The sequence below is a fragment of the Phalacrocorax carbo genome, chromosome 2 (assembly GCF_963921805.1).
Source record: "Phalacrocorax carbo chromosome 2, bPhaCar2.1, whole genome shotgun sequence".
NCBI lineage: Eukaryota > Metazoa > Chordata > Aves > Suliformes > Phalacrocoracidae > Phalacrocorax > Phalacrocorax carbo.
In genome coordinates this window covers 84,342,016-84,355,474 of record NC_087514.1, presented here as the reverse complement: position 1 = coordinate 84,355,474, position 13,459 = coordinate 84,342,016, and the positions used below count along the sequence as shown (strand labels likewise).

At 36.7% G+C, this 13,459-nt stretch overlaps 1 protein-coding gene across 1 annotated transcript in view; it reads left to right on the top strand.

Moving 5' to 3' along the window:
- The window catches only part of CDH18 (cadherin 18), a 206,140-nt gene that overhangs the window by 58,176 nt on the left and 134,505 nt on the right, over positions 1-13,459 (top strand). Inside the window, exon 4 of the mRNA XM_064443422.1 lies at positions 8,232-8,351. Within this exon, the coding sequence (XP_064299492.1) occupies positions 8,232-8,351 (120 nt within the window). The remainder of the gene's footprint in view (positions 1-8,231; positions 8,352-13,459) is intronic.

The window sequence follows — 13,459 nt, the reverse complement described above, 5'->3', positions numbered from 1 at the left end:
GTACTTTGCACTCTAGAAACAAGATGCATTCATACATCTTCATTCAACCACACACTTTATGGCATTCTCTTATGCCTACGTGCGTAGTCTATCCAATTCACATAATTGAACAAATATAAAGGAATGGTAGTTTTCTAGATTATTTTAGATTATGGTGTCATATGTTTATTCGCCTTTGTTAAGTTTCGTATAAAGTGAACTGAAGTTCAGAAAAGTATTGATATTTGGTTTTCCCTGTAAGAAATGTAGTTCAGATATTCTTATTCTTTGAGGTGCTATATTATGCAATCAGTTTTCATTACTTATTGCTTCTCTGGTGTTGAAATTAGTTTATAACTTTCCTCTAATATCACAACATCAAAGCTACATAACTAGTCTGGGATAGACAAATGGAAATATGACTTTCGTGCTAGATATTTTTTTAAGAAGGCTTAACTGTCATGACTGGTCTTTGTGAAATATGACTGCTGTCTTTTATTACTGAATGGGCAGTGCAGATAGTTACCTCATGAACACACATATTTTCCTTTCCTCCAAATCCCTACACACCCCATCTAAGAAACAACCTTCAAGTGCAAGATGTATCTAACTTTCCCAAGTGAAAAGCAGATAATTTGTTCTTCTCTCCTTGCTGTTTATCTAAGAAGCAAGTGATAGACTTTAAGTTCTGCAGAGTAGAATTTTAAAAATTAAAAGGGAAAAATATTAAAATACATGTAGATACTCAATTCTGGTAACAATATTGATCATACATGTAAGAATGAATGAATATTGTCATTGAATCTTAATGGTTTGTCATTATTTGATCACTTTGAATGGTGATGAAAACTCATATGAGTAGATCAGAAAATAACAGAAGTGTTTTGTTCCATACCTGAAAGTCAGACATGATATTTTGTTAAAATATTTAGATTGGATGGGAGGGTACCTTGTACAACATTCCTAGTGTAGATAGGTGAAATTCATATTAAATAGGGAATCTGCATTCGGTTCGTCTTATGTGGTGCCACCTGACATTATTATGCTGAGTTCAAACATACGTGGTTGTGTAATGAGGGAAGTTTAATCTGTTTGTGGAAGTCTGCAACCTGTTTGAACTGCATATGGTTTCACAGTATGCAAAAAAATATTTCATGTGGAGAGATTAAACATGCCAAACCCACAGCTTCCATTACAGATACGCATAGTAAAAACAGTGCATTCCAAAGACATCTACAATTATTTTCTTGCGTATACAAATGAAATATTTCCATATGAAATATTTGAAAACATGTACTAATCATACCAGTCCTAGAAAGACCAAAATATATTGAATCTTATTCCTGAACCATGGAGTTCAGAGCTGTGACAGTTCGGAAGCAGAGACTGATTTTTACACCAGTGGCTTCTTCATTGACTAAGTGGCGTTAATCTTGTATAAAGTAGAGAATAAGTATTCTTTCCTATCTACCAAAATGTCCTCAATATGTGATGTTCTGAAAAATAATCTACCTATCTGCGTCATAATAGTCTTTTAATACTGTGTTGTTTATAGGTAGTACCTTTCCTCCCTTTCCAGTCCCCTCCTCTCTTCCAAGTCCTCCCACAGTGTGCTATTTCAGATGTCTCTTCCCAGCTGTGGAGAACTCTAGGGCTTTTTTTCCTGTGGTCCCTCGTGCAACAACAATGCATGAAAGGAGAAGCATCTTTCTTTGGTCTCCTTTATTTCCTTCTCTCTTCTTCTTTCATAGGTTGTTGTTCTCATATTACCCTTCAACTTCCCTCTTATGAATTTTCTTCTTTTCACAGTCTGTTTCCCTACAACTGGGCATTGCTACCTCATCTTTGCTTGTTATTTCTATTCCCCCCTCCTCCCACATTTTATCATTATTATTTATCATACTTGTTATTTCTAATAGCCTATTCTGGGTCTCTACCAGAGAGACTTGGTCATTATCTAACTAATAAAGTTTTTCAGATTATAGATCAAATATATCTTCATTCCTTAAAATCATTTGCAATTGGTTTATTGTTCTCTTAAACCATAGCTTCCTCTCAAATAATTACTTTCTAGATCTCATATGTAGGTCTTCATTCCATCCACACAATGATGCTAGTGCATATAACAGGACATGTTTTTAATGTAGAATTCCCTGTTTTAACCATCTAAGCATACTATAGCAAATATCATTCCCACAAGAAATTTATAGAAGTACAGAGGGCAGTATTTCTGTGAGTAACGTCATAACAGCAGGACTATTCAACCAATGCACCTTTGTGGGAAGTACTACAGTGAGGGGATGGAGCTCCCAGTAAGAATATTGTGGGCCTGTATGAAACCTTTTCGGTTGTCTTTGATAATTCACTGTGGCACAAAACTACTGTTAGAGTTGCAGTTCATTTGAGTAACATCAAAGCTCTTATCTCAGTTGTCTTTCGTCACAGAGACTGTCTTGATGTGAAATTCATTTCCTTTATCAACTGTCACCAAAAGTGCATAAGCCTGTCTTCCTCTTTTTTCAGTTTCCTTTGTCTTTAATGGAGACCATTTTAATTGATTATTTTTTCCCCTGTACAAGCCTTATATTTTCTGCGTAGGAAGAAAGAAGGTAGAAAGGGAATCAATGTTATCCTCAAAGTCAAAAGCCGCTAATATAATTATTTTTTATTTTTTCATTCTATTCATAAAAATTGTCTCTTTTTTTCATGCTTTCAGAATGTAGTATTTTTACACAGGTGTTAGTCATAATTCTGTAGTAGTCTGAACCTTGGTATTACCATGCAACTACTTTATACAAGTTACTGTTTTCCAAAGAACAATTCAAATAGTTAGTCTGAGATGGCACTTTTGGTTATAAAACTGAGTGGATTATTGTAAACCAAGGAAGTTCTAGTGATAAAATAAAGCATTAACTCATATGTCTTATAAATGAAATACTTTACTTGTTGTACCTGAGGTAAATCATCAAAATATCTATTCCACAAGGCTTCCCTGTTGTGTGAATAAAACTGAATTTTCATATCCCACCATAGAGGCAATCTGCTGTAGACATACATTATATTTGCATTGCAAAATTATGATCATTATTTTCTTTTTCCCTTATTGATTTGTTTGTGTTTGTTGCATATTAAAAGCATTTTATTGTCTGCAGTCTCGGGAAGACTAATTCTATTATTGCTTTCACAGGACACATTCTTTCTGTCAAATAATGGAGATCCCTATGCCATTTTTATTAGTTCTGTAACTAGCAATTTTTTTGACATTTAGCTGTGGAGTCTATACGTAACTGAACTTCTTGTTGTTATTTTATGAATTCCTAAGGATGCTTCACTACATTTTTATATGGTCATTTAAAGAACCTTCAATGTTACTGTCTCTCTGTAACAGGCCTCATGCTGAGTGGCAGGTGATATTTTTGAGCTCCGTTATGCTGTTTAGTTTCAGCAGCAGGTTCCTGTCTGTCTCCTCAAGAAGTTAGCTGGTATTCTTCCCACCGTTTGAACCTTTCTTGATGTACTTGTAAAAGCTGTAGGACCTTTATGGCTTTTCTTTTTTTAGGTCACTGACAAGAAAGTACAGGTAAGTTTTGTTAAATTATTTGCCAAGTATTAGCTCACAGTGTTCACTGTGGCACAAAGTGAACATATTGTTTATGCTTTATGTACTGTGCTGAAAGAGTTGAAAGAAAATGTGTATTCCTTGCCTTCACTGAACCTCTTCCTTAAAAGTTAGCTCAAGAACCAAGGTTTATACCTGGAATTATTTCTTCTGCAGTGTAAAAAAAACCTGAGTCTCGTTGAGAGTTATAACTATGCTCTGTTTTAAAGTATATGAAAGTGTCATAATTATCTAAATGTAAAAGGAAATAAAAACATTTTTCAGTCAGTAAAAGCCTTCCATATCTGCTCATTTTAAGGTAGCTTCAAAATGAGTGAATTATTGCATATGAAATTTTTTAGTGCTGAAGCCCTGTATAAGAAGAGTATTCCCAATAAATTCTACTTAGGAAATTGATAGACATACTGGACTTTTCTGAACTTATTTCTAGGGTATTATAATGTAAGGTAGTCATAATTTCAGATAATCTGCGAGACAATAGTCATGGTGTTCCTAAATATGATTTGTATGAGAAGTGCCTATTCACCTTCCTATGTTGTTTGATTTTTATCTTCTAATGAAGATATCTGACAAAAAAAAAATCGAGATTTGCTACAGTGAGGACTTGGATCAGTAATATAGACACTGGATTAGAAGTGTTGATTACCTGGTGAAATCACTATTTTCTAATGTAGAATGAAACAAAAACATGTCTTAACTTGTTAGTGTTCTAAGGCAATTAAAAGAATTAGTTTAGTCAGGCAGGAAAACCCTCTGTTCATTAAACTTCACCTTTTTTTAACTTCTTTTCCTTCTTTCCAATATTGATCCATTTGAGATTTTAACAGTGCAGCAAACTATGGAAAGTCATGCATACAGATTTGCATTCTCAACAGATATGTTTTATTGAACTGCCTCATTAAACATTAAAAATTTGTCTTTAGAGAGGCAGGTTGAAGTATTTCCCTTCAGCTTTTCTTTGATATATAACTTTACAAAATTTTTATTGTAAACATATTTTTAAAAAGAGAAAAACAGAATAAGATATTTTGAAATAAAGCTACAATTTGATTTCCCAAGTGAAATTATCTTTAATTCTGATATTTTTTATTTTTCATCAAATCAGAAAATTTATCTGATTAACAGCTAAAAGGCAAAGCTTACAGAGTGGTGTTCAGAGCATACAGACAAGCTCTGTATAAAGCATTAGCTAAGAAAACAGAATTCCCAATATGTAGTCTCTAAACTGTAGCGGGAAATCATGTGGAATGGTAGTTGTACTCTGAATAAACAGAGCCTCCACTTTGGGGAAAAAAGTCTTTTTTTTTTGCCTAACTGGAGTGTCAAAATGCTTTCATAGCAAAACTTTGAGGCTTTCTTGACAGGCACTTTCACAGTAGGTTAGTGAAGAAAGTGAAAGCATGGAAGGTATGCCTCTGGGTCCGATGTTCGTATCTGCTCTGAGGTCTCCAGGGAAATTAGATCCTTACTTTTTGTATTAGGTTATTTTCTTCAGAATTGTTAACATTAAAAATAGCAAGGCAACTGTGCCGTATATATTTCCATCTAAATCCTTCATAACACATAGCTCCACAGCAAAAACTGATGCTGCATCTGAATGGTACAAATATATTTGGAATCATGATTTGTCTGTCAAGTTAATGAGCTGAATGATGCTAACTTTGAAAGGAGTAATTGGAAGGTAAATGTACGCTCCCTACCCTTTTTCTGGCCAGGCATTCTAACCCGCAGCTTTCACAAGCTGCCTTTTCTCTGTGCTCAGCAAATCAGGCAAGAGTTAGGCAAAAGACCAATATGGGTGTGTCTTATAAGATGGTGAGCGTGCTTGTGTAATACAGTGAAAAAGTTAAGCATCTGATGAGCTACATTGCACTGAAGGAGAGTTTGAGAGGTGGGGTGGGGGTTGAGTTAATACTTGTGATTCTAAGTGTTCTTTTAGATGGAAAGAGAACACTTTGCCTCTATTCAATACTATTCAGTACGAAATTACTATTATCAGGTGTTTCTTAGGAGAGAAATACAGATGTATTAGAAAATCACTGTGGTGGATTTTAAGGTATAATAGCATTCCATTCATGCTAAAATGACCTGTCAGCTGCTTATGTGAGATATCGCCTTTCACTAGCCCTGTTTCTTTGTCCCCCATCAATGAGCAGTATAAGCACTCAGATTCTATCCTCTATCTTTTAAAATAAGGAGACCAGAGAAGAAAGTCTCTGAAGAATGAGAGAACCAATAAATCTCAGTTTTTCCGGTATTTTCTTCTGAAATAGCCAAAATCTGTTCATCCATTCCAGACCCTACCCTGATTTTCTAGAACTCTTGGAAAAAACGCAAATGAGAACGCAACCTGTTAGATGAGTAGACAACTGTTGGTAACTGTTTTCCTGGAAGCAAGAAAATCTATAGATAAAAACGTACTGACGTTGCCCAGCACTCTGGGTGGCAAACTCTGGTAGGTGACTGACTATACCTGTTGGATGGGTATGTTTTTGTTGTGTGCAATTAAAAAAAATAGATTCATTTTGTATCAGTAACCTATTAATCTTTAATGATTCCACAAGATTCCAACATAAAATAATGAAACCATGAATAAAGGTAAAACACAAATTAATGTGGGCAGACCTTCACCCTTGAATACAACAAGCTTAACTAGAAGACAGAAAGGTCACAGCTTTTCCACCTCAAGTTAGAAATTATTGCCAAACTGGGCTACAGAAATACATCATTACAGTATTTAGATAAGCTATAGAATAGGGGGAAAATGCATTTCTGTTCTTCGAAGTGACCTTATGTGGTTTGCAGGAACTCTTATTCTAAGTTTAGATAGCAAATAAATATGACTGAATAGTTTCCTAGAATATTTTAAGAAAATTATACTGACTTTAATTCGTATTTGTTTACCTTGCCATATAAACCCAAATACAGTAATTTAGTCAGTTTTACCATTAAGTTCTGAATAACTGTGAAGAGACCACTAGCTCCAGCTTGATTTTATTACAATATTGAACTTCAAATGCATCAAGGCATCCTTATATCTGCTGTGTGAATATATTTATCTGTGTGACTGTATGCATTTGGGCTATTCAGAGATGAGAAGACACTGCATTTAAGTATGCACACACTTTTGCTGTACCTTTTACTAAATCTCCAGCAGAGATACAAAAAGCAACTTTTGGTGTCCTAGTTAATATGGCACAAATATTGAATAGCTTCTCAACCAGTGAAGAATCCAGATCTGCAAAGATTTACATGCTTGCTTTGCTGTACTCGAAGTGAGACTCTGTGATTTTAGGTGTTTTTGTTCCCAGTGTACACTGAGGGTGTGCACATTAACAAACAGTTCTGTGCAATAGAAACCGATCTATGAAGTTAAACAGTGGGAACTGAGGATCCAATGTCCACACCATATGTTTTTGGGATGTCTTAAGTCAGACTAGCTCTTGCCTGCTCTCTGAGCCTAAATGGCCATTAGCAGTCAGAATAAATCAGATGTGCTTCTAAACTGCATCTTCTGGTTTAGTTTCATCCGAAGGAATCTAGTTAGCATGCTCTGAAACTGTTCCATGAGGCAAATTGAAGTACAACAAGTGGGAGAGATGAAGGGATTAAATTCGAAAGCATGCTTCTCCTCACAATGAAGATGTAAAACTGAACACCCTAGAGTGGAGGTGATGCCCCAATGGTTAATTTAACCGAGAAGCCACTTTCAGATGCAGAATTACATGAGAGCAGCCTGTTCTGATATTATTATCCCTGTATTTTAATACTGGGCCAAAGGAGTCTGTAGAAAGCAGCGTCTGTAGAAGGATAAACAAGTTGGATGAAGAGTGGACCTTTATTAACTTTCCGATTTTTCATTTTCTTATTTCTTATGTGAAGTGTTGGGCAATGATAGCAAAAAAGATTAATCATTAAATATCTTGAAAAATACAGTAAAATGTAAAATCAATTGTCTGTATCTGTGCAATACTTCTGCATTTTATCATCTACAAAGTGTTACTCATAAGTTATCCCACTTAGTGACATGCTAGAAATTGTCATTTGTTATTTGTTATTTGTTTGGTATTTGTTAACAGCATATAAATATTTGTCTTTTGAAACCCATATCTTTCTAATTTGGATCCATCATTGGAATTCCAAAAGTTCCAGTAGTTATTTCATTTTCAGATCTTTGGTGCCTTCTGATAGCTAGATTTTTTTATTTTGTTATTCCCTTATAATCTGTTATTGATTTTGTGGGCGTTTATGCAAATTATTGTAAATATACACTTCAACATTAATTGGTATTGTGGATGAAGATAACCTGAAGTCCGTAAATATGAGTTGTTCAGAAATCTAAGCAATATCCAAGTTTGGGGTCTGTATGTGTGAACATGCATAAATATGCATGCAATTTAGTTACTTTTTATGTTTATATGTATGTAATTAAGTTACATATGCATATATAGAGAGAAAGAGAAAAAGGTTTTTCAAATGAGTATAAATAGATTTCCTTAAAAATAGTATAATAACATATAGAGAAAATGTTATTAATTTCTCAATTGTAGAGTGTGAGGACTGTAGAGTATATATATATTTGTCAGAAGATTATAACTATTATCAATTAACTTTTATTTTCCTATGTATACAGGTACATCTGTTCTACAGGTGACAGCCACAGATGCAGATGACCCTACATATGGAAATAGCGCCAGAGTAGTGTACAGCATTCTTCAGGGACAGCCATATTTCTCTGTTGACCCTAAAACAGGTGGGTATTTTATGTTTCTGCCAGTGTGATTTGGCTAATGCATTGCAGTTAACTAAGTCTGGTAAATTAAATCCAATGTACAAAAAGCAGGTGCGTAGAATTTGATGTTTTAAAATCCTATTATATCCTACTTGTTGCTTTAACACTATGAAAATTAAGAATTGCTATGTTTTGCTAAGTATTAAAAAGAGCCTACTCAGTACAGAATTAATGCTGCATCCTGCCATGATGTGAGTGAACCATTCAGCCAAACTGGAATAGCACTTTTTCATCTTTTCAAGCCTTTTTTTAGGAATTGACTCAAGTGTGCCTAATACATTATGATTTTAAATGCTTTGTTTTGCATGAAGGATAAGCTTGGGAACATTATTGAATGTGTGCTTCAACACATATACCATAATAAATTAATATCATACTTCTGTTTATAAAACTGCCGTATTGCCATCTCACTGAAAATTTATTCTATGATTCAAGAAGTAGAATGAGCTGAAATATTTATGCTTAAACTCTATGCATCGCCCTCTCCTTTTCTCCACAAAATGTAAGTTACGTATAATGAATCCAAATTGGTTTCTTTAAAGAGAGGAGAAATCTCTTTTGGGGAAGGGGGTTGTTACTAGTTTTGGATTTTGTGAAGAGCATTAACTTAAGTATTAATATGATGGTGTATTTTTAGTGCATGTTTATAGTCCTTAATAATGAGGAAATAAAATTTAAGAAAGTACTTTTTAAATCTGAATTTTGTAACTGTTTTTCCCTATCTATAGCAAAGCTTTAATACTGAGGGGAAAGAATGAGGTATAGTGATCCCTACACTTAACTGTAGGGAAGAATAATGATTTTTAAAATGTGCGGAAGTGAAGTAAGTATAGTGTAAATAGTTTTCATTGTCATGTTTTTACATTTAAGTGTCTTTGCTTGTGTGTGTTAATATCTGTGGAACTTAGAGGTATATGCACGCTTCATTACCAAGCGAAGTGTATCTGTGCCATCTCAGCTAGCTTTAGGCTTAGGCCTCCTTTGAGTGGGAGGCTGGACTCGATGACCCCCAGAAGTCTCTGTCAACCTAAATTGTTCTATAAATTTGTGAACTCATGTTAGGAAGGCCTAAGAGTGCAAAGCCTGACCGAATCATGTTGGAGGACTGTAGAAGGTACCTGGAGGCAAACCTGATGCAGGCCTGTTCATACAGACTGTTCTGGGAATGACTGCTGGCGCATGCCTTACCCAGCCATGTGTGAGTACAGTCTGGCAAAATACTAGCTGGCACAGGCTAAAACCACTCAGAGGTACACGTTAACAGCTAGGAGGTATGGAACATTAGTGATAGAGTGTTCAAGCTCTCTCTGCCCTTGTTTTACTTAGAAATACAATGCTGGTCTACATTTCTCCTTCTATTTTGCCACTCTGAGGCAATGGCCTATATTTTCTATTTTGATAATGGTGTGGAACTTGTAATCTGGAACTGCTTTTCAATCGGTGAAGAATCATAATGGATGTTCTCAGTATCGGGTCTGTATCACAAAAGAAAATAGTATTGTTATATCACTGTATGTCTTAAAGAAAGCAGATGGGACTGTATTTTCAACACCCAAGCCTTAGGCTTTGACAGGCATTTAATAACACTTTATGAATTTAAACTGTTTTTAATATATGTATAGAATATGAAAATGTTTCTGATACCTTAGTGTATTAAAATGGCAAAAGAATAAATAGCTTATGAGGTAAGTAGATGCTGAAACAGTGAAAAAAAATGGAGAAGGCTTTTTTTATTTGATAAGTTGTTTTTTTAATATAATTCCAGTATAGCAGTTAATTTAATTTGGCATGATATAATGGGAAGAAGTAGAATATTGGAAATGATGGGAAAGTCTTAAAGAATAGAGTGTTTCACTATGAAGTTTCACTTTGAATTTCTGTGGTTTAAGACAGTCATTTTCTAAAAACATCACTCTTCTGAATTTGGAAGCGTTTCTGTGACCTATTTTTCCTAAGGCTTGAATTGCTCAGTTCCATCTTAGTTATAGTTTATCTGGAAGTTTTCTGAATTTACTGTGACGTGCACAAACTTCCTTTAAAAGAAAGAGGTAGAAGGACCAAAACAGGAAGAAGACAGAGAAAGGCCCCAGCATTCATGACTAAATGTAACATTTGTGAAAGCTGAGGATCTTTTATGGCTATCAGTGTAGCTTCTTGGAGCTATCAAAGGCAGACAGCAAGCATCTTAAGAAGTCTTCTGCTTCTAGCATAGTGTCACCTAAACTTGGTTTTAAACCACTTGCTATCTGAAGACTTAAATTATGGAGTTTTAGGAGCTTAGATTAGAATAGTTTAAATAGGATTTTATAATTCATACATCTAAAATGTAATAGTGGGCCAGCACTAAATTACAGATTTCTAAGTAAAAAAGCTGTGGTTTTGGCAGAAGAATATCTTCATTAGCTTATCTGATAAAAAGCTCATCTCTACATGCCCAAAGGAGGGCAGAGGTGCAGCGCTGGGAGAGTAGCCCCCCTGCCCTAATTAGAAGCTCAAGCCTGGGCTCGTCCCAGGGCTGTCCCAGGAGAGCCTCAGCTTCATGGGCTGAGGCTGAAACCCATCATGAGGAGTCAACAGGAGACACAGTCCTGATCACCGTTCAGGCTGAGGGCACTACTGCCTACAGGGGTATGGAACACAGTATGGGATGGAGGGAAGAGCATTATGGTATTGTACTAGGTCTATTCTGGGATGTTTAGAGGAGGAATCATAGGCAGGGAAAGGGAGGGATTGAGACAGATTAGCAAGAATAAAGCAAGGCAAAAATAGAGGGGTAAGGGGATAAAGGGGCGAGTCCTGTGTAAACAGGCTCTTGCTCAGTACCATTGTCTAGTCGTACCCTGTGTTTGATCAGCACAGTCTGTCCTGTATCTTCTTATGCTCCACTTCTAACTATTTTCCTGAGTAAAGGGACTCTCTGTATGCAAGCGTGTATGGAGGTTTAAGTGCCAGCAATTGGGGGTGGACCACGGGTCCAAGGGTCCTGTGTGTGTCTGTGGTGCCAGCAAAGAGGAGAGTACAGAGTGTGTGCGTATTGCATGGGTGTGAATATCAGTGTGGAATCACCACTGAGTGTCAGGCTGAAGTAGCCAGTGACTCGGATGAGTAGCTTGAGTGCCAGGTATCCACATGGCCAAAAGTCTGGGCTAGATACCGGAGAGATCAGAGGGTTCACAAGTCAGCTGTTGTAGGGGCCCAGAGGTCCAGACTGACTACAGGAGTGACTGTGTGGTCTGTGGGTTTTCTGAGGGGCCTGTTTGCATCTGTGTGTCTGTGCATAAGGCAAGGGGAGACCAGGGAGCTGGGAGCCAGCTCCTGGATAGCCTGGATGTCAAAGCCAGCTACTGAGAGCCCATAATGTATATGTGGGGGTGTCAGTGGGCATGCAAGGTAACTGGGAGGCTGGAGGGTCCAGAGCCAGTTACTGGATACACTTGGTGTCTAAGGCCCATTGCTGGGGGATCCATAGTGTGCTGTGGTGGGTGGGGATGTGTGAGTGTGCCCAGGATTAAAAGGGCATCTGTACCAGCAGCTGGAGGGGAGCTGCAGGCCTCAGCATTGTATGACCAAGTGCCAGCAAGTGGGGAGACTGGGGATCCAGGTGCCAACTACTGGATAGACCAAGTGTCTGACACAAGTTACAGGAGGGATCCATTTTGAGTACATGTGTATTTCCAACTAAAGTGTCCTTCCTCCTGATCAGCCGGATCAGGATGAGGCTGTTTGTGCCATTTGTGTTTGATGGCTGAGTGTTTCTGTCTGTGTCACCTACTGTGTGTATGTGTTGCACCTGCGTGCGTGCCTCTTGGGAACACACTAAGCCTCACTACTGCTTCTAAATCGCAGATTAAAACCAGGGAGCTGCAGCAACCTTACCTCCATCAGGCTACCAAGTTTGGCAACTCCGAACAAAATTTAGTTTTTTCAGGTGATTGGCTCTAGGGACTGTGTTTTCCGTTGTTGTTGTGTTTTGGGGGTTTTTTTGGTTTTGTGTTTTTTTGTTTGTTTGTTTGTTTTGTTTTTTTTTTTTTCCCCTGGGAAGAACTGTAAACTCTGTGCATTGAAATGTGCTGCAACTATGTTGTTGCGACTGTGAATGTCAGAACTACTCTCCATAATACAAAATGCAAGATTTTCAAAATCCTTTGATTTTGAATGGCTTTCTAGGAAGTGTTTTGTATTTGTTTTTATTAATTACCTTTAGTAATTAGCTATGGGATGTAATAGTAATTAGCTATGTAATTAGTAATTAGCTGTGATAGCCTGTGTTGGCTCCTGTTTGCTTTTATCCCCACTTGCAGAAAAATATTCTTATGAATTTGTATAAATAAGTGTGTATTAATAACACTGTTGAAGCAGAGAGAAGTCAATATCTAGATCCTAGGTGTATTTGCAAAGAATACATGTGTAGGTTTATATGATTTTTTAAATCAAAATATTCAGGGAACCCCAGATAAGAAGAGTCAATTATTCTTTTAGAGAACCATTAACCTCACTGTAAAAAAAAAAAAAAAGGGTTATCACTGAAGAGTAGAGCAAATAATTTATTAATACACTTAGTATTTTAATATGGTTGCCACTCTCCGTAGAACTCCGAACATCTTTCGAAATGCCCAAAACCACATGAAACCTTTTCCTGGGAGTTTGAGCTACAAATTTAATACCCCACCTTTCCCAAAACATGAGGCCTTTTGATCCATGAAGTTGATGTAGGATATATCCCTGCTTGTTCTTTGGTTATGTCAAGTGTGGCTCATCAAACAGCAACAGTCAACATTTGACAGGTAACCCAACCCCAGAAGTTCATTTTTGACTGGGGAAACCTTAAATTGCTGGTTACCTAACAGCTCTAGCAGCCCACTTTCAGGAATGAAAGTGAAACCCGTAGTCCAATTCTACTGCTTACATAGTAAACCCATATCCGGAGGATGTTAGCTACACTCAGCTCTTACCAGGTGCATCAATCTTTCTGAAGAGAATGTAGGGGGTGAATTAATCTGTGAGACATTTGTCCTTTCAGAACAGCGGTTCTGGTTGTAACTTTGATGAAGTAAGAGGTAGAAACCCCA